Raw genomic sequence first — 20654 nt, 5'->3', positions numbered from 1 at the left:
CCTGCTTAACACAAAAAATTACAATGTCACAGGAATAACGGAGACCTGGTGGACTCCAACCTTGACTGGACCATGGGTATAGATGGCTATACCCTGTACAGGACAGATTGAGTGGACGAAAGGGGTGGGGGTGTAGCTCTCTCTGTCAAGGAGAGCTACACGTCCCTGCAAGCTAAGATTGGCACCCAAGGTGAACAACTGGAGACCCTCCGGGTTAAAATCCGTAGGGAATACCGCACAGGGGACAATTGTGGGAGTCTATTACAGACCTCCCACCCAGAATCAAGAGCTTGATCAGGAGTTTGTCAAGGAATTGGCTGAGGCTGCACACTCCCAGTCCATGGTTGTCATGGGAGACTTCAACTACCCAGACATCTCGTGGGAGGAGCGCTCGGGCTAAATCCGAGTGGTCGCCAAGCCTCCCCATGTGCGTGGATGAGCTCTAGCTGACGCAAGAAGTCTATGGGCCAATGAGAGGTAAAGTGCTGCTTGACCAGGTACTGGCAACCAGGGACAACCTAATCAGCGACCTAATGATCGAAGGGAAGCTGGGTGACAGCAACCATGAGCTGATCACCTTCACCATCCGCCATAAAGCTGGCAAGTCAGTCAGCAATACAGAAGTCCTCAACTTCAGGAAAGCTGACTCTGACAAGCTCAGGAGGCTTGTCGATGAGGCCCTAAGGGACCACAACCCCAAGGGGAGGAGAGTTCAGAAAGAGTGGTTGCTCCTCAAGGGAGCGACGAGCGACCCTAGATGCACAAGCTAAGTCTATTCCATCTGGGAGGAAAGGCAGCAAAAGGGCACAGCAGCCCCCTTGGCTCAGCAAGGAACTAGTGGACCTCCTGCATCTAAAAAGAAAGACCTACAGAGGATGGAGGACGAGATCCACCTCCAAGGAGGAATAATCTGCACTGGTCCAGACCTGCAAGGAGCAAACAAGGATAGCTAAGGCTGCAACAGAATTCAAACTGGCTACAAGTATCAAGCACAATGCAGGGCAACACTGGACCCCTGCTAAACCAGATGGGACAACTGACAACTGACGCCCAGGAAAAAGCCAACTTACTAAATGGGTACTTTGCGTCGGTCTTTCACCAGTCCCATGAGATGTCCCTGCCCATCATGGAACAGGGAGGCCTGGGTGAGGAAGATTCCTTACTCTCCATCAATGCTGACCTTGCAAAGGAACACCTTGAGAGGCTGGACACCTTCAAGTCAGTTGGCTCTGACAATCTACACCCCAGGGTACTCAAGAAGCTGAATAGCATCATGGCTCAGCCCCTGGCACAGATCTTTGAGAACTCCTGGCGCTCTGGTCAAGTGCCCAAAGATTGGAAGAAGGCCAACGTGGTGCCTATCTTCAAGAAAGGGAGGAAAGTGGGTCCGGCAAACTATAGGCCCATCAGCCTGACCTCTATCCTGGGGAAGATCTTAGAAAAGATTATCAAAGAGGCCATTCTTAACAGACTGGCGATGGCAACATCTTGAGGGACAGCCAGCATGGGTTTGTTGCAGTTAGGACTTGCCTGACCAACCTTATTTCCTTTTACAACCAAGTGACCTATCACTTAGACAAGGGAGAGAAGACTGATGTCGTATATCTGGACTTTAAAAAAGCTTTCCATCTGGTATCCCATGATCACCTCTTGGCAAAACTGGCCAACTGTGGCCTTGGCCCTACATGATCTGTGGCTGGGGAATTGGCTCTGTGGTCGGACCCAGAGGGTGGTGGTTGATTGAAGTCAATTGTCATTATGTCGTGCGATCAGTGGGGTCCCTCAAGGCTCTGTCCTTGGACCTATACTGTTCAACCTCTTCATTAATGATGTGGACATTGGAGTCAGAAGTGGACTGGCCAGGTTTGCCAATGATACCATACTTTGGGGTAAAGTATCCATACTCGAGGGCAGAAGGGCAATCCAAGCTGATGCTAACAGGCTCAGGAAATGGGCGACGAGAACCTGATGGTATTTAACACCGAAAAATGTAAGGTTCTCCGCCTTGGGAAGAAAAACCTGCAGCGTCCTTACAGGCCCGGCAGTGCTACACTGACTAGCACTACAGATGAAAGGGACTTGGGGGTCATGATTGACCACAAGATGAACATGAGCTTTCAATGTGATGCTGCAGCTAGTAAAGCAAGCAAAATGCTGGCTTGCATTCACAGATGCTTCAAGCAAATCCCGGGACATCATTTTCCTGTTGTACTTGCCCTTGGTGAGGCTGCAGCTGGAGTACTGCATCCAGTTTTGGACTCCACAATTCAAAAAGGATGTGGAGAAGCTTGGGAGAGTCCAGAGAAGAGCCACGTGCATAATCAGAGGTCAAGAAAACAGAGCTTACGATGTTCACCACAGTGCCCCAAGGGATGACAAGGTTGAACAGCTATAAACTCCTGCAAGACTGTTTCAGGCTGGACATAAGGAAGAACTTCTTTACTGTCCGAGCTCCCAAAGTCTGGAATAGCCTGGAGGTCGCTCAAGCACCTACTGGGAAATTTGGATGTTTATCTTGCTGGGATCCTACAACTCCAGCTGACTTCCTCCGCCTGGGTCAGGGGGCTGGACTCGATGATCTTCCGAGGTCCCTTCCAGCCCTAATGTCTATGAAATCTATGAAATCATTCAACCAGGTTTATCTTAAACCAGATTCCGCCATTTTAAATTGTTTATGTGCAGTGAACTTATGCTCTGTTACAGGTTTAAATCAGTTTAAATCAGTTTCTGATTACTTAAACTAGTTTGTGTGTAACTTCTGGTTCCTAGCCAAAATGCCAGTTAACGTTACTAAAGAAACAACTCAGTAAAACAAAAATTGCATCTTGCATAGCCAAAAATGAAATTTCAAGCACCTTTAATTCTGACCTGCAGCAGAAATCTGTATTTAAAAAATCTTGTTTGCATCAATATAATAAAGCCATATTCATGCAGTGCCATCAGCAAACAATCACAACAGGACAAGGAAACTTATTTTAACTTCTATCATTTGAGAAATTAAGTCAACTTAATAGACATGTCTCATGTACAGCTAAAGCTAAGCAAAGCTGTTATAACTTACAAACTAAAACATGTATTTTTTCCAGAGATTAGAAAAGACTTTAAACTCAGCCACAAATTAGGTTCTTGTTTGAGTATTAAGGAAATAAGCTATTTAAACTATAATTCTATCCTTAATTCACCATGATGCATGTAACGCTAACATACACATTTACTACTTCGTCTATTTTTCTAATATTGCTGCCATCCTGAACTACCTGTTAAAAAAAAAAAAAAAAAAAATCACACTATTGAAGTTATTTCAAAACAGAATTTCAGTCTAGTTATCCTAGCTATGCTCTACAAACTCTGTAAAGAAAATCAGCAAAAAAGTGTTATTTTTTTTCTTTTTTAAAAAGAGAAACTTACGTGGGTTTTGGACGTTGGAGATGCTGTTTTCATTCATTCTAGTGTTGTTCTAGTTGTATACTAAGGAAATTAAAAACAAAGACTCAAATACATCTGGTGTGTTGAAAATGCATTAGAGCATTACATCCAGTTTAGTGCGTTTAATCTGCATTTTCATTTAATTTCAAGTGAAAAAAAAATCATGTTTCCTACTTATAACTTTTTCTTTTGCAATACTAGCTCCTTTTTCTATGACACAACCAAGAAGACGACGATTTAATTCAAATTCTCTGTAATTGAAAGGTTGAAATTATAGACAGCAAAAGTTCAGAAAAATATACTTCAAGAGAAGCTAAGTCTTTTATTAATGCAAATTCTTATTTCCCTAGTACATGTAACATTTTTCAAGAAATGCTAGAAATACTTGTCAAGAAAATAGCATAAACATTCCAGAAATTATAAGAATCAAGATTCTTGCTTGTAAAAACTTGAAAATACTAACACCATTATAGACTTGGTCATTTTGATACTTTTGTACAATCATCTCATTTGACATACATGGAGGATGTGGAAAAGTTCTATATTCTTGTTAAGAGTTGTGTTACTCAGCCTCCCTATTTACTCACATACTCAATACCAGACTTAAAGAGATTGCATTTTTCTAGGATGCTTGCTGGGAGTGAAAACTAGATCAATAGATTAGTGCAGGGGTTGGCACAAGTGCCAGAGAGCATGGCACACAAGGCCATTTTCCTCAGCATGCCACAGACCACCCAGACTCTAGGCAGCTTCTGCCAGCAGCTGCCAAGAGCCCAGGCCAGGTGCAGCCAGCTACATAGGGCTCCACAGCCCCAGCACCAGTTCCATGGTTGTAGCAGCTGTGCGCACACCTCTCTGTGCATGACTGGGGCAGTGCAACCCTGGCTTCTCCCCCACTGTCCCCACAGAGGGATGTGTGCAGCTGCCAAAGCCAGGGAGCCTGTGCCAGGGCTGCAGACCCTGTTACAGCTGTTTGCAGCCTTCCAGCCACGTGCTACAGCTGCCCAGAGCCTATTTCCAGATCTAACTGGAAATACAACATACAAAGGTGAAGGTAGCCAAACCAAGCTGGTTCTCCCAAGTAACCAGGTATTTAGGCTGATCATGTGGGTGGGCAGGGAGACAATGAGCTTCTAATTTTCTAACAAATACCCAGAGGTTATAAAATAAAGGGGATCTCGTAAGCATATGGGACAAAGTTTGAGCAGTGGTAGAGCAGATATTTCAGAACTAAGAAAAATCCATATTTTGAAGCAGAAGTGGGATCCTAGACTCTTAGAGGACTCTAACCTAAGCCTACAGAATAGCAAAGCTGGTAAGGAAAATGAGATAGGGAATGCTTATTTTGTCTAGATCTATGCATTTCTTGTGCTACCTAAAATAAAGAATAACTATATTTAAAAACTCTTATAAAGTCTGTATATGCGTGTTGAAAGTGGGCATCTATACATGTGCTCCAGGGTGGGGCACTAGAATTAGAGTGGCTCTGAGAGCTGCTCTAATTAAAGCAGCCACAGCATCACATGTATTTAGTGTCCTGTGCTTCAAAATGGCTCACTTGACAAGCTTTTAAGTGCCCCCACAACCATTTTGAAGCGTGGGGATGAACAGAGGCTGCCGAGGTCATATTAATTAGCACATCAGAGCAGATATCTGGCATGCGTATAAATGCCTAGTATGTTTTGAACTATTATATATCTCCAGGAAGGGAACTTTAAAACCAAAATGGTCTTGTGGCTGAGGTTCTGGGAAGGTTGCACTTAAGCTACTAGAGTCTGGGGGCTTTCCTCAGGACTAGTATGGCTGAACTGTGTTTTCAGGGCTGCAAAAGGTAACAGATCCTACAAATATGCCATAAAGAGTGCAGCTTGGGAGCACACTGCATTGTTTATAATATTGTGTTCCCCACAGAGCAGACAAGGGAGCCTCCTGCAGAGGCCCACCACTGTGGTAACAGCACAATTTAAGTCAACTAAACTGGATGACATGACCAAGAAACAGAGCTGTCTTTTCTCATCCTTCTTTGAGGGAGGCCAAGAATAGGACTTACGCTGCTTCTTACCTCTTCGGAATGCTCTGCAACGTGCTTTGGCTTGCTCCTCAAAAGCCACTGGTACTCTCAATGTCCTCAAGCTGCTATAGTACTTCAACTGAGAGATTATCCGAAAGGGCAGAGGATACCAGTCTCCTTGATTTAATGAACTGCATGAAAACCCTAAAGACAGAAGAAGAGCAGAAATATGGCTAGCAGTAAGAACCAGAACCATCCTCCCCTTCCCACATACACCCCACGAGGAGGAGAGAGACAGAGAGAGAGATGTGATGTTTTAAACCTTTATTATACAAATATTAAAAACAAAAGGTAAAAGTGCAAGTGTGTGGTCCTTTTGCACTGCTGACACTGTCCAAAATGGTCAAAGGTACTTGTAGCCAGGGCCCCATGTAGCAGTCACTAGAGGTCACCGATTCTCATGGCAACAGACAGCTTTTACATGGTATTCCAGGCTGCGTGGGCTTGCTCTGGTCATGTCAGAGCAGGTGGCAAGGACATGGGCATGATGCATTTTGACTGCCCAGGTGTAAAGTGCCTTTCCAGACAGGATCTTGAAACAGCCACCATCACTGTTCTTGTTGGGAATAGAGGGATAACTGGGTATTGGGCCTACCTCTCACTGCTGTCCACAGCTGGAGAAATAGGCAGTGATGTGGGGGCAGGAAAAATCTATCTAGCAAACTGCTATTAGGGAGAATTCATTGTGTGGGAGGGGGTCCTCCAGGTAGCAGGTGGTCTACCAAGAGGCATGAAACAAAGTGGAAAGAGTGTAGGCCCAGTCAGTTGGCCGGGGCTTTTGCTGATAGCCAAGCAAGTCACAGTCAACCCAGTTTAAGGCTTTTTCTTGGTCTATGGAGAAAAGGCTGGTGCTCAGGATGAAGAGCTCCATGACTGCTAGCAGGTCACGTAGCAGAAGGCTCTCCTGGATAATTCTGCCAGGTATGCATTAGCTCTGTTCAGGGCCTGTGGAAGAGGCCAAGATCATTTTGTACCAGTTGGCCCGGGCTTTGGTCAGGATTTTGTAATCAGTGGACAGGAGCGATATTGGTTGCCAATTCAGAGAGATCCCCTTTTTCAGTCAGCAGCCTGAGGACTGCTTGCCAGCAGTTGACACACAGAAGAGCCCAGGCCAAGGATAGACCAGAAAGTCTTGTAGAATTTCACAGATAATCTGTTAGGGCCTCATGTTCTCCCTGTGACAAGGCCCTCAACAGCAGCAGTCTGCCTGTTTGAACTCATCGGCCTCAAGTGTGGTGAGCTTGGGGAGGCCCTTGTGCAGATGTTGAACCATAAGAGAGAAAAGCTGTTGTTGCTAAAAGAGCAGACTTCTGTTCTCTTCTATCCCTGCCAATACAGCATACCCTTAAGCTCCCGCTTAACCTTTCAAGGATTGGTGGGGGCAAATGACTAGACATGCATGAAACCCCAGGTGCCACCTGCAGGAAGTGCCACTGGTGTCAACGGTTTTCCTGCAAGAAAAACTGCCGGATACATTTCATTATGTAAACTGCATGACCTGGAGAGACCAGGAAAGAAAACCTTCTGACAGATCTACAATATGCTCATCTCTTCGAGAGAAACAGAAGAAAGAAGGAAACTACTAAACTATCGGTGCCATCCTCACAAGTTTGCCAGTGTAAACAAAATGCCAGATGGGTCAAATAAGGCCACTCCAGCCTGCCACTCATTCTGAAAGCAAGCACTTCCCTTTTTCACTTAGCAGCTAAAATCCTGGCAGACCAAACTTGGAGACATATTACCTAGATCTTAAGACAGCAGCTCATAACCTTACCTGACGCCAGGCACCCCTTGGAAAGTGCCAGCTGTTAATTTGCACTCCTTCTCCAATTACAAGAAGAAACAGAGCAATTCTCCTGTTCCCAAGAGCTCAGAAAGGGGCTGTCTGGTCTCTGAGAGTACTTGGAGTCACCGCCTGGTACTCCCCCCCACCCCCGTGCTCCCCGACCAGCGCCGCCTACAGCACCCCTGTAAGCGCCTCAGGGCGCCCCACACCCGACTGAGAAACGCGGGGACCACCCAGCCCCCGAGGGCGGCCTGGCCCTCCCTGCGCCCCGCGGCGCCAGGCTGGGCTTTGAGGAGCCCGCAGCGAATGCGCAGGGACAAAGGAGGGCTAGGGTGGGGCTTCTGCGCCCCGGGCTGCCCACCAGTCTTCCCCGGGCGGACAAAGGGGCCCGAGGTGGCAACGCGGCCCGAGGAACCGGGGCCCCTCCGCGTCATACCGGACACAGCGCCCCACGCCCGCTGCTCACCGCCGCGGCGGCCCCGTCACCGCCTCCTCCCGCCGCCCGGCTCCAGCGCCGCGCGCACCAACCGCCAGACGATTTCAAACGGCAACATCCGGCGGCATCCCGGAAGTCAGTCTCCGAACCCCGCCTGCGTACCCTCCCCCTCCCGCACGGGCGGCGGGGCGCCCGGCAACCGCTCGGCAGCGTCGGCGCTCGGCTGGAGCTGCCTAGCGGTGGATCAGGGCGATGGGCGCTCCGCGCGGCCTGGAGGGACGTGAGCTCTGGCGATGCTGCCCCCTAGCGCCCGGCGCCGCGGGCTGGGGCAGCCAGAGGGACGCTTCGATGCCCGCGCCCGGCCCCGCTCAGCGCGCTTTGTGCGTGTCCCGGCCGCTTCCCTCCGCGCCCGTCATTTGTCTCCGCTTTGCGGGGAGCGGCGGAGGGATGTTACGGCCGCCGCGGGCCAGGGTTTTGCCAGGGGCAAGGATCTTATGCGGTCATCGTTCGTCTGGGGTGAGATGAAGCCAGACAAAGTTTTGAATGCAAAGCATCCCTCTCCGCGTCTCAGGCGGGGAGCGGAGATGCTGCGCTCTTCTGGACCCTGAACTGCGCTTCTGGAGCGGAGCCGACAGCTTGGAGCAGGGGTCGGCAACCCCGCCATGCGGCCCACAGTGCGGCACTCGCAGGCATTTTGCTTGGCACCCGGGCGGACGCGCGGCAGGGAAGGGGCTGGGGCTGCGCTGCCACAACGGGGATCGGGCCCTCGTGGCTCCCCCGCCCTCTGTCCCTCGCACGTTGACATCTTGCAGGTCGAGGCCGCGGGTGTTTCCCAAACACATCGCTGACCCCTGGCGTGGAGGCTGGTCGCACCTCACACCAGAGGCAGAGCGGGGACGCTCCCGAGGGCGGCCGCCCTGGCCTCTGCGCGTGATTCGGTGCATTCGCTCTCACTGGGCAGACAAGGTTCTTTGGGTAAACGTGGTATCTTTTATTAGACCAACTAAAAAGTTGGAAATAGTTGGTCTAATAAATAACGCATTTACCCAGAGAACTGTCTGCCTTTGTCCTTAGACGACACTGTGACAACTGACCTTTCACTACACAGCATAATGGGGAAGGAAGGAGATGCGCTGCTTCTCAGACAAGGCAAGGGGGAGGTGTAACCACAGCAGGGGGGAAAGTGGGGGTACATCTACAGTATGCTGACTGTATAGGTTAGCAGGTTTCTTCCATTTCTGCCTTTTTTTCAGGAGGGACATCAGAACAAACCACTGCCAGGTGGCAAAACATACCTGATGGTGATAGTCTGTTAACAATGACATACTAGGTTAGATCAGTTCATCTGTTTTAATAATTTAATGGTTTGTTTTTACATAGGGCTGATATTTGAATCAGAATGCCATGCAGTACAGTAAGCAAATGCCTGATCTTTTGGATACTTTCTCAACACAGCTGTTTCCTGTAGGGTAGGAGTGATGTTGTTGCATGTTAGTGCTAGCTCACATTTGAAGCAGTCACACTTCAAGGCAGCAGGGGTCTGGAGGACTGAAAGACAAGAATCACATGCTTCTCTTCCAGGTGCTTAGGAATGGATTCCTTGGGGACCTGTTCCACGATCTTTCCAGGGACCCTACATGAGGCTAACTGGTTCCCCAGATTCTCCTTCTTCCCTTTCTTAAAGATGGGCACCCTTTTGGAATCATCCAGGACTGAGTTTTCAAATACATAATAACCAGTGGGTCTGCAATCAAATCAACCAACTCCCTCAGCATTCTCAAGTGCATCGTGTCCAGACCCAAAGACTTGTACACATCCTACTTTTCTAAATTGTCCCTGACCTGTTCTGTTGACTGCTCACCTCTTCCCCAAACTGTGCTGCCAGGTGCACTAGTCTGGAAGCTGACCTTGCCTGTGAAGACTCAGGTAAAAAAGGCAGTGAGGAGTTCATTCTTTTCCACATCATCTGTTCTAGATTGCCTCTCCTGTTCAGGAAGGGACCTGCACTTTCTCTACTCTTCCTCTGCTTACTACGATACTCGTAGAAACCCTTTTTGTTACTGTTCACATCCCTTGCTAGCTGCAACTCCTGTTGTGCTTCAGCCTTCCTGATTTCATTGCAGCATGCTTGAGTAATAGTTTTATACTCCTTCCTAGTCATTTGTCCAATTTCCACTTCTTGTAAGCTTTCTTTTTGTGTTTTAGCTCATTGAAAAGTTCCTTAAGCCAAGTTGGTCATCTGCTGTACTTGTTAGCCTTCGTGCACATTGGGATGGTTCATTCCTGTGCCCTCAGTAAGGTTTTAAAATACAATCAGAGCTCTCCTGGACTCCCTTCCGCCTCCGACTGACCTCCCAGGGGATCTTGCCCATTAGTTCCCGGAGTGAATCAAAGTCTGCATTTCTGGAGCCCAGGGTCCTTCCATTCAAAAACTGTAGAAGTTTTCTTGAAATATGTACATCGTGTTGAGAGGCTTGTGTGCATTCACCCATGTACTTTTTATCCAGGTTTGCCTTTTGTCCTTTGTGGGAGGTTTTTTGTTTGTTTTTGGTAAGGCAGGTTGAATCCCTGTGGGATTTAGTTACGTAAAATACATTACTTGGTACAATTCAAAGTAATACAGCTCTACCTGGAAAATAAAACGTCCCAAAGGGAAATTTTGGTTTTAATTTATAAGTCATAATCTACAGCTGCAGAGATCGTGGCCTGGACCTAAGTCTTTTACTACCACAATAACATACACCTATCCTTATAGTTAAGAGAAAGGGGACATAATTTCTGCTGTAAATTGAAATGAAGCTTCACCAGTTGAAAACAGCAGATAAAATTATCTTAACTAGCAGTCGTAGTACCATTTTATTTTCTCTATATACAGTTTTCTACTTACTAAAGCTACGCCTCATGTCTGAATGTCCCTCATAAAACTACATTAAAAATTGACAAATCGATGCAGCTTCTTCCTAGCTTGCTACAGAAAATCTAAAAGTGCATACGATGCTGCTTGCTATGGTCTTAGGGCCTATGTGACACAGCTTGCTATGCTCTTAGGGCCTAATCAAAATGGTTGACTCCTATACCTCCTGTGCACAGGTATAAATAAGTACAAAGTGAAAGCATTGAATCAGATCCTTATCTTTGTTTAACCTGTTCCGGGAAAGGTACAAAGTTAGGTCAGCTCATCTCGACTTTCTGTTTACCATTAACTTTCGCTATTCCATTTTTATTCCACAAAAACCTTTGAAAAATATCAGCATGCTGTTTACTGCAAAACATAACTTTTTTCTAATTCTCTCCTGTTATCTCTTACATCCTTGTTTGCATGTTTTGATCTAAAATCTCTTCTGACTGTGCTGGGTTCTTTTTAAATTCAAACACACCACCTTCTTGGCAGCAGGAATTTTTTCGCAAAACAGCAATTTCAGGTCTCTTGTTACAGGGTTGCTCAGATAATAAGTAGGTATGTGAGCAGCAGTGCTTGGGAATGATATTTCTCCTGCTGTGTGACAATGTGGTTTCACCAAGGAGGGCTCAGATGTTGCCTGTATGTTTGCATTACTATGGTCTAATGTATGTCACAAGCATAATGTTTTTATATGAACATCACTTGGCTACATCCTTTAGGCATGGTGCACAAGCTAAATTGCTTTTCATTTCTTTCTTCTTGAGCTACAGATCCTTAGTGGTGCTTCTTTACTGATATAGCTGAACAGTGCGAGTATGAAGATTAATCAGCAGCACAATTGAATGCATGACAATGGGGTGCAAGTGGACCAGTGGGAAATATTCTGTATTATTCATACGCAAGTAGATAGTGGGATATAACACACAATATGAAGTAAAAGTAGTTATAAGTGTTAGAGTTTTAACTATATTTTTGCTAAATTTTAGGAAATACTTAAAGTTATTTTCATACCCCAAATGACTGAAGAATAGGGCAGGGTGGCACCTTTAGATGCTAACTGGTTCAGAGAAGAATGAGCTTTCACAGGCAACAGATACATCTGACAAAGTAGGCAAGGGATGTCCAACCGGTAGCCCATTGGCCATATCTGGGTTTCTGCCTGGCTGCCACTCCCCCTGTTGCTCTGGTTGCTGCAGAAGTGGTGCAGTCTTTGGGGTAGGAAAACATGGCAGGAAGTCTGGTTGAGTTTGCTGCCTGCATGACAATCCCAGTGAATGGGTTTGGGTGGGGGATTTGTGCAGCAGTGGAGATGAGGTGGGAGAGGGATATGCCTGTGCAGTGGTGTTAGCAATGGGCTCACACAGTGGGAGGAAGGAGTGGACTTTTGCTGGTTGCATGGCAGTGAGAGAATAGGAATTCACCCATGCAGCGGTAGCAATGGGTGAAAGTTGTTGGCGGTAGTGGTTAATTGCAAATAGTGGGAGAAGCTATTGTAGATTGATCTTGAGTTTGGTTAAACAAACACACAAACTGTTTTTATAATGAATCAGATTCATCACTTCTGTTTAGGAATGTGAAGCTCTTCTAAAACCCCAGAGAGAAATGCCGTGAAACACTTGGCTTAACAAAATCACAAAAGCTAGATCTGGAGTCTCTTGTCACAGTCAACTACTACCGTGCAAGAAGAACTCAGTTCTAAGCCCACATACAGAATTCTAGACATTTTTTAAATGAAGATTTTTTTTATAAGTGCTTTAAAATCTTCATTCATTTAAGAAAACATTCAGAGTTGGAAAAATGTTTTTAATGAAAACATGCAGTCAGAAATAACCAAAATAATATTTATTCCTTGAATCGTTAAAAGTGATCTAAGTTTATGATATTCTGTTGGAAATGTTTCGTATCCAGAGTGCAAAAATATGATGTAATAATGTGCTGATTTTATGTGAAAAACAAAATGTATTACGGATTCAAATGACCTTGTTATAACTAGTTATTAATATAAGAAACTGCAAGTATATTAATTGGGGCATAGTTATTTGTCAGTGCTTAAGCAGCGTCCTTACTAAAGTCAGACAAATAACCTCTCAAAGGCTTATGAAAATACTCTCTCCAGTGAGTTTAAGTGTGTAGTATTTAACTAAAGACAATTTAAAAGCTAAAGGATTTTATAGAGAAAATAAGACTGTTTTGTTTTATTTGTATGAATTTCAACTCCCATTAAGCCCTGGTAGAATTAAATGGATATCTCAAAAAGCAAGCTGAATCAAAGAGTTAAAAATAGCTTCAAAGCTGTTCCGACAATTTTCCACCACAAAGAAAATAAGTATGAAGTTGAAGATTTATAGCACAGCTGCATATTCACTAGCAGATTTTTGCTTTGATACTCTTTATCATTTTATTTATTACTATGTTAGGAAGATATTGCAATGTTAGTGATTTTTGCCTTACATAAAACATTTAGAAGAGTTGCTAATTGCAAATTGTGGATGAAAGCAACTGTAGATTGTACTGTAATCCTGGAACTTTTTATTTTAAAAAGCAAACAACCAATCAGTTTTTTCAGGAGCAGGACACATTCCCTGTAAATGATGTGAGGATAACAGATACCTACTTACTTCTGCAATTAATTTAATTCATGAACTGGAAGTGCTGATAAGACAATCTCAATGACAAGGTGACAGTGACTAATTGGATCCAAGTGCTTGGAAGAGGCATGCCTTTCATGTTTAGTGGGCAGTAGAATGAAGAGTACAGCTGTTTGAGCTGAGGAACCTGGGACTGGTTTACACAGGAAAATAGTAAAGAACAGCTGTTCATCACTAACTCCTCATGCAGATTCTTATTTGATGTTAAGGATGCCTCAGTGGATTAGCATCATGGAGAGTTAGAAGAGAACCTCAGGAGGTCATCTAGTCCAATCCCTTGCTTAAAGCAGGACCATCCTGAACTAAATCATTCCAGCCAGGACTTTGTTGAGCCTGGCATTAAAAACCTTCAAGGATGGAGATTCCACCACCTTTCTAGGTAACCTCTTCCAGTTTTTCACCACTCTTCTGGTGAGAGTTTCTTCCTAACATCCAATCTAAACTTCCCTCGCTGCAACTTGAGACTACCGCTCCTTGTTCTGTCATCTGTCATCACTGAGAACAGTCTAGCTCCATCCTCTTTGGAGCCCCCCTTTAGGTAGTTAAAGGCTGCTATCAAATCCCCTGTCAGCCTCTCCTCAGAATTCATATCCCCAGCCCCCAAACCATTTTCATTGCTCTCTGCTGGACTCTGTCCAACTTGTCCACATCCTTTCTGCAGTGGGGGGCCCAAAACTGGGCACAGTACTCCATGTGTGGCCTCCCCAGTGCGGTATAGAAGGGAATAATTACTTCCCTTGATCTGCTGGCAGCCCAGTATACTGTTAGCACTGTTGACTCATATCCAGGTTATTGTCAACTGTAACCCCCAGGTCCTTTTCTGCAGAGTTGCTGCTGAGCCAGTTGATCCCAAGCCTGTAGCGGTGCATGGGATTCTTCTTTTCTAAGTTCAAGACTTTGCACTTGTCCTTGTTGAACCTCATGAGGTTTCTTTTGGCCCAGTCTTCCAATTTGTCTCGGTCACTCTGAATCCTAGCCCTAGCCTCCAGCATATCTACTACTCCCAGCTTGGTGGCATCCACAGACTTGCTGAAGATGCACTCCATCCCATCTTCCAGATTGTTAATGAAGATATTGAACAAAATAGGCCCCAGGACTGACCTACTTGATACCTGCTGCCAACTAGATCTTGAGCCATTGATCACTATCCTTTGGGCCCAACGATCCAGCCAGCTTTCTGTCTACCTTACATTCCATTCATCCAACCCACACTTCCTTAATTTGCCTACAGGAATGCTGTGGGAGACTGTATCAGAAGCCCTGCTAAAGTCAAGGTATATGACATCCACTGCTTTCTCAGCATCCACAGATGTGTAATCTTAATTGTACAAAGGCACTCTTACTGTAAATACAGACAGTAAACCTGGGACATTTGTGGTAAATAAGTAGCGGACTTAAATTCATATCATAGCTTATTTTGGAACAGCTTGCCCATTTGTCTCATTACAACTAAGTGGGCAAATGAGACGGCAAACAAGACAACAAAATAGCCAGAACAGGATGAAAAACCCTGAATTGGCATTGATTTGGGCAGGTTTTTTTTTTTTCCTCTTTCTACCTTATTTTTTTTTTACTATTTTGGGGGATAAAATCGTTTGGGGCTTGATACTTTATCCAGAAATTTCTAATACCCAAGTAAAATCATGGTGTTTTCTAATTTAATACTAGACAGACTTTTTTTGGAAAGATTATTTTCCCATATCTTTTGTAGGGGCAAATATACAATGCAAATCTGAGGCAACAAAAAACAGCTTGGTTAAAACCTGCTGGGGGAAGACTGAGAGCAACTGTTTGTTTCTTAAAATACATGTTTTTAAAGATTTCAAGATGGAAATCCTGGACCTTCAGACAGTGATGGATTTGGCAACACACTTTGAAGTGTCAACACAATTATGTTTCACCGGGCCCATGAAAATGAGCAAATTTGGTGCTTACAGGTGACAAAGCCTATTACATTAATATGCCCTGGGATTCCATTTATAAGAACAGAGAAGACTACAACTCTTGCAGTTTTATCGTAACTTGCACTTTTGGTGCTCTAGAAACCCCCTCTTGAGTCACGTGATTTATGTAAAATGATGGATTTCCCTTAAGATGGATAGTCTAGCTCTCATGGGTGCAGAGAAAAATTGGGGGGCGGGGAGGGGAGAAGAACACTGAAGGTTTAAAAGCCAGAAGCAAAATCAAAAGATCTAAAACTAATTATTTAAAAAATATTAGGATTCTTAGCACCAAACTCTTTATTTCTGAATAGTTAGTCAGATCACCAAATGAAAAGTAGTATAATCTTTCTGTGATGCCTGCACCAGAATTTGGATTAACTCTTTCTAAGGAAATTAGCTTCCGGCCCCAAAGTTTAACCACCTCCTTTGAACATACAAAAATAATATGGATTTGATAGGAAATTCCCAGTGGTTCATAGTGCTTTACTATCTCAGTTCTATTCCTCTGAATATCGTATATCTTCTAAGGAAATCATAATTGGGTAGTATGGACCTTGAGTTCAGAGCACACTTGGTTTCACAAAAAATTCACACTGTGGTTCAAAAATTATTTTTATAAGTCTATCATAGAGCTCATAGAAAATTAGGGTCGGGAGGGATTTTCATTTAGCTCAACTCCCTGCTCAAAGCAGGACCACCCCCAACTAGATCATTCTAGCCAAGGCTTTGTCTACCCAGGTCTAAACAACTTCTAAGGATGGAGATTCTAATCCACCACCTCCATGGGTAGCCTGTTCCAGGGCTTTACTGTCCTCCTAGTGAGAAAGTTTATTCCTAATATCTAACCTAAGCTTCCCTTAGTTTTTTTCTAACATCCAATCTAAACTTCCCTCGCTGCAACCTGAGACCATTGCTCCTTTTTCTGTTATCTGCCACCACGGGGAACAGTTATCTCCATCCTCTTTGGAACCACCCTTCAGGTAGTTGAAGGCTGTTATTAAATCAGGTAAGAGTTATACTTGCTGGAATTTCATTCCCTAGCTGTGATTCATAAATCAGATAATATCACAGCATGGCCTCTCTCTCTTCATTTTTTGCTCTTGTTCTATAGGTTTTTAAAATATTAAATTCAGTAGGTGTGGGGAAGTTAAAACTTATGCAGCCAAGATAGGACTCAGATGGGCTTTAGGCACTTGGACTGCAATCCAAAAACCCCTGCTGAGCACCTTCCTAAAAGAAGACATTTCCTTGTTCAATTTTAAGGGCCCATAAATGCCTGCCTTTCTTGTTCTGCATGCGTCTAGATTTGTCCTAGTCTTTGCAGTGGGGCACCTATCTTCCACCTAGTGCCTGCATCTCAAACAGGCTTAAGTGAAGTAGTACCTAAAGGTGTGTCTACATTGAATCTCTGGCATTCCAAGGGAGGGGTCATGCTCATGACCATGCATTCCTGCTTGCAGGTGCAGATCTGAAAGTATGACACTGCAGCTACTGCTCTGGGGAAGTCCCCTGTAGTCGCTTTTAAGACTGTTCTCTAAGGCAGCTCCAGCAGGGGGCCTCAGGAGCTTCACTGTCTCATTTCTAAGTTTCTTGTCTTCAAGCGTGGTATAGCATGCTTGAGCATATCCCTCCCCAAAAATGCAGCATAGACACACTATAAGGTCTCTTTGGGTCCAGCGCCACTATGAGGGTCATTTCTGATTGTTAAGTAGGATGCAGGCTAAAGACTTCGGAATTTTGGTGAATACATTAGTGTCTTTGGCAAAAAAAAATGCAGTTTCAGGATGAAAGAACACATTTGTGAATTTGATCCGATTTTGCTGAGCAGGCTAGAGTCATTTTTATTCATAAACTCTCTGGTTCTATGACCATTTAAGTATTTTATAGGGATTGGAGCAGCACAAATATGAGATGCTGAGAGCAATCCACCACAGAAGGATTATTGCTAGGATGTTTAACCTTTGGCTTGGGGTCCAAGTCTGGCCTGCTGGTCCCCAAGGCCCAGTCCCTCCTCAGGAGCAGTGCCAGCCTCCTGGGACCTAATCACAAAGCAATGTGGGAAGAAGGTGGTGCCGGACACCCAGGATTCATTCCTCAATGTGTGGGGGATGAGTGGAAGGAAGGGTTGGAGAGGGTGGCGCTGCCCCCCTGGAACCCAATCACAGTACACAAGGGGTGGACGGGAGCTATGCTGCCTCCCCCAGCACACAGGGCAGGGTCAGGGTGGTACTGGCCCATCTGACCTGCAAGTAGACTCCCTGCCACCCATCTGGCCGGTGGGGCCAAAAGGTTGAGCACCACTGGCATATAGCTTGGTTAGTACGGAAGTTTTTTGGAAGGTAGGAGATTAAGCCTTAAGTTTTTCACATCTTTTATGAGTGTCCCAATAACATATCTATTAAATAAAAGGTGGATACCATCACTTTCTTCCACCATGTTTTGGTTTGCTTTACAAACAACTAAAAATGGGACATTATCTTTTGGGTTGAACTACCATTTGGTTGACCAAAAATAGATTTTTTTCCCCCTTTTCAGTTGCGGGGGGGGAGGGGGAATGGACCAGTTTTTATTTGAGGACAATCCAAGCTTTTCTTTCAGTTCAGTGTAATTCAAAATCATCAAATAATCGTATCAACATAATTTATACACAGCTATACCTTTGTACTACTACATTTGTTTAGAGCATGCTTCACAGACACCAGCAAGATCGGACCCTTCAGAAAACCCTAATTTTTTAAGATACAGTCACTGGGGGAGGAACCAGTGCACATGAATAGTCACTGGCTAAAATCAGGAGTCCTGGCAAAGGAGACTGAACTCAGGACTTGCCACTCCCAGTCAAGTACCTTTACCACTGTGCTATTACCATTTGTACTTCCTTTTATACTATCTCTGGCTATCTCTTTCCTTAATATAACCTGAAAGAACTTCAAAAGATAAATTAGTGTGACTCTGAATGTTGTTAATATCACTGAAGATTCTTTTTGTAGTTACAGAGGAAGGAAATTTGATCTTACTGAAGTTATAATTTCTCTTATTTCTGCTCTAACCAGTTAAACAGGGTTAAATTCCCAGCTGTCAGTGACCTAGACTGGGCCTCAAACCTTGATTGTTCTAATAACTCTATTCTAAGCATAAGTCCAGCTGTATAATATTAAGCAATATTCCCTGTTTAATTTACAAATCCTTCTATCTCATGGGGGTGAGGGGTAGTGGAGCTTCTTCAAAGGGCACAAAAAGAGTATGAGGAAATGGGATGGTTTAAATGTTATTCGTATGAAGCAGATACAAACAATTTCTTATTGCAAAGACTTAGATCAGAAGTTCACCAAGCCAATTTATGGTTGCCCAGGCCTCCCACATCTAACAAATTACCTAATAATTGGAAATAGGTTAGACAAAGGATTAAAATGTAGCAAGACATTATCTCTCTGATGCATTCTTTTGGATCCCTATCAAGGGAATATAGCCTTTATATTTGTGTGTGCATAATTGACAGAGAAAGAGGTTTATTGTAAAATTAATGGTCTTAGAATAAAAGCCTGATGAATTATTTCTATTTAAAAAAGGGTCGTCTTTAGTTTAGGCATTTTTCCAAAGATTTAAATTCTTTTATCTCAGCTGTAAGTGGAGCTGGAGAAAAGATATCAGATTTCAGTGGAGATGTGTTGTAAGGGTCAGGAAAACATGACTGGGGATCTGCTCTTGGTTGTAGCTTGGAGACTAATAGTAACATTTAGACACCCAATGCAAATCCTCTTAATATATTTAATAAATAAAATTATATTTCTTACAACTCTGCTTGCTTGCTACATCACTTATTTTGCTAGTGAAATACAAAATCTGTTTTATGTTTCATAGGTCTATATTCATGTAGATTAATAATAACTGGCAAGCCAATCTACACATCACTTAGGATGACAATGGTCACTAAAGATGTCTGCCAGAATATTTATTCCTCTCAGAGTATGGTACATATGGATTGCAATACAAATGGCTTGCTAGATTGCATATGCAGCTTCATATCTGCACATTTAATCTTGACTTGACTGTAGATCCTTACATCTGAGACAACTAAAGTTAGATTTTTATCTGTTCTACAACAGAACTAGAAGATGGAAACTCCTGTCTCTTGGTCTCTTTCTGTAGCCTGCAAAGAATAGAGGGCCTAAGGAATTCCAGCCTATTTTTAAGGGGGATTGTGACCAGGCCCAATACTTAGGGCCAGCCATGACACCCCCTAGTGGCACCATATATCCTGCCTTGCCCCCCATCCCCACCTTTTTGTTATGCCTGCCACACTTTGATGTTAAATAGTTATCTGGGGAGGCTGCCTCTAAGGGCCAGAGTAGCTCATCTTGGTGGCTTTCTTCTAAACAGTCCTTTAGGGATCTTTTACTCCTCTGGCACTGTCTCTCTCGATTCATAGCTTGTTAGGGGCTGGAAGGGATCTTGCAGATCATCAGGTCCAGTCCTCCAGCTCTTGTTCAGAGTCCTGCCCTTAGGCTCAACTTCCTGAACCTCAGCATACCTTAAGAACTTTAATCATGACCGTAAGTCACCCCAGAACAATGCCCATGCTTCACAGGTGTCACTCAGTTGGATTTCAATGGGGCTTCCTGATCCAAGGAAACAAGCTTGGCCCCTCAGGCCTCAAACACTTTCAGACTTCAACCGTCACAGCATTAGCCCCTTTCCCTCTGCCTGAGCCTCCAGAACACTAGCAGTGGAAGGCTATTTCAATCTATATGCATCAATGAATGAGTGTGCCCTTCTCTGTAGTCAAAGCAGGGACAATTTTGTTTTTTCTAGGTAATGGCACCTTCCTGGCTGAGTAAAAGTAGTGAAGAGAAAGTGAGCTGCTTATTGATGTGCATAGTGCTGCCTTTCTGGAGGAGGGAAACTTGCCAGACATGCTTAAAGAGGCAGCTAGTTGATCCTTGCTCAAAATACATCTCTTGGATAGTAACTATTTTTCCAAACAGTAGTCTCAAACCTTTGAGAAGATACCTAAGGACTGTTAGCCATTAAAGACAGTGTTTATATTGGACCTAGCATAATGGGATCCTGGTTCATGACACCTAGATTCTACTAAGATACAAATAAGTAATAAGATAGGTTAGGTTTGGATCTCACAGACTTTGATCCCTCTTGACCCCGGATTTCATGTACATATAGGAGTGAGAATAATGATGTTACTGATGTCAGATGATCAGACCCTGGCTGTGGACCATGGTGAATTCTGATCATCATCAGCTTTCATATCACAAGGCATTACTGACATAACTCCAGGGTGGACAGAACAGTACTTTAGGGCAGTGCTTCTCAACATTTTTGGACCAATTTGTAAACATCAATGGCCAATCCCGACCCAGTATCCCTCATTCTTGATCTTCTGCCCCCAGGACCCAGCCCCCAGTGTGTGGGGCAGGGGGTGGGTGT

General features: G+C 44.3%; 1 protein-coding gene across 1 annotated transcript in view; it reads right to left on the bottom strand.

Annotated features, from left to right (window-relative positions):
- The window catches only part of G2E3 (G2/M-phase specific E3 ubiquitin protein ligase), a 41709-nt gene extending 33884 nt beyond the window's left edge, over positions 1-7825 (bottom strand). Inside the window, exons 1-3 of the mRNA XM_019551929.1 lie at positions 7750-7825; positions 5489-5641; positions 3409-3468 (exon numbers count right to left, since the gene is read on the bottom strand). Of these exons, the coding sequence (XP_019407474.1) occupies positions 3409-3445 (37 nt within the window). The 5' untranslated portion in view covers positions 3446-3468; positions 5489-5641; positions 7750-7825. The remainder of the gene's footprint in view (positions 1-3408; positions 3469-5488; positions 5642-7749) is intronic.
- Between the last annotated feature and the right edge of the window lie 12829 nt (positions 7826-20654).

The sequence above is a fragment of the Crocodylus porosus genome, unplaced genomic scaffold (assembly GCF_001723895.1).
Source record: "Crocodylus porosus isolate Cpor-Errol unplaced genomic scaffold, CroPor_comp1, whole genome shotgun sequence".
NCBI classification, from domain to species: Eukaryota; Metazoa; Chordata; order Crocodylia; family Crocodylidae; genus Crocodylus; species Crocodylus porosus.
Note: the sequence above shows the minus strand (reverse complement) of the source record. Positions and strands in the feature narration are given on the sequence as shown.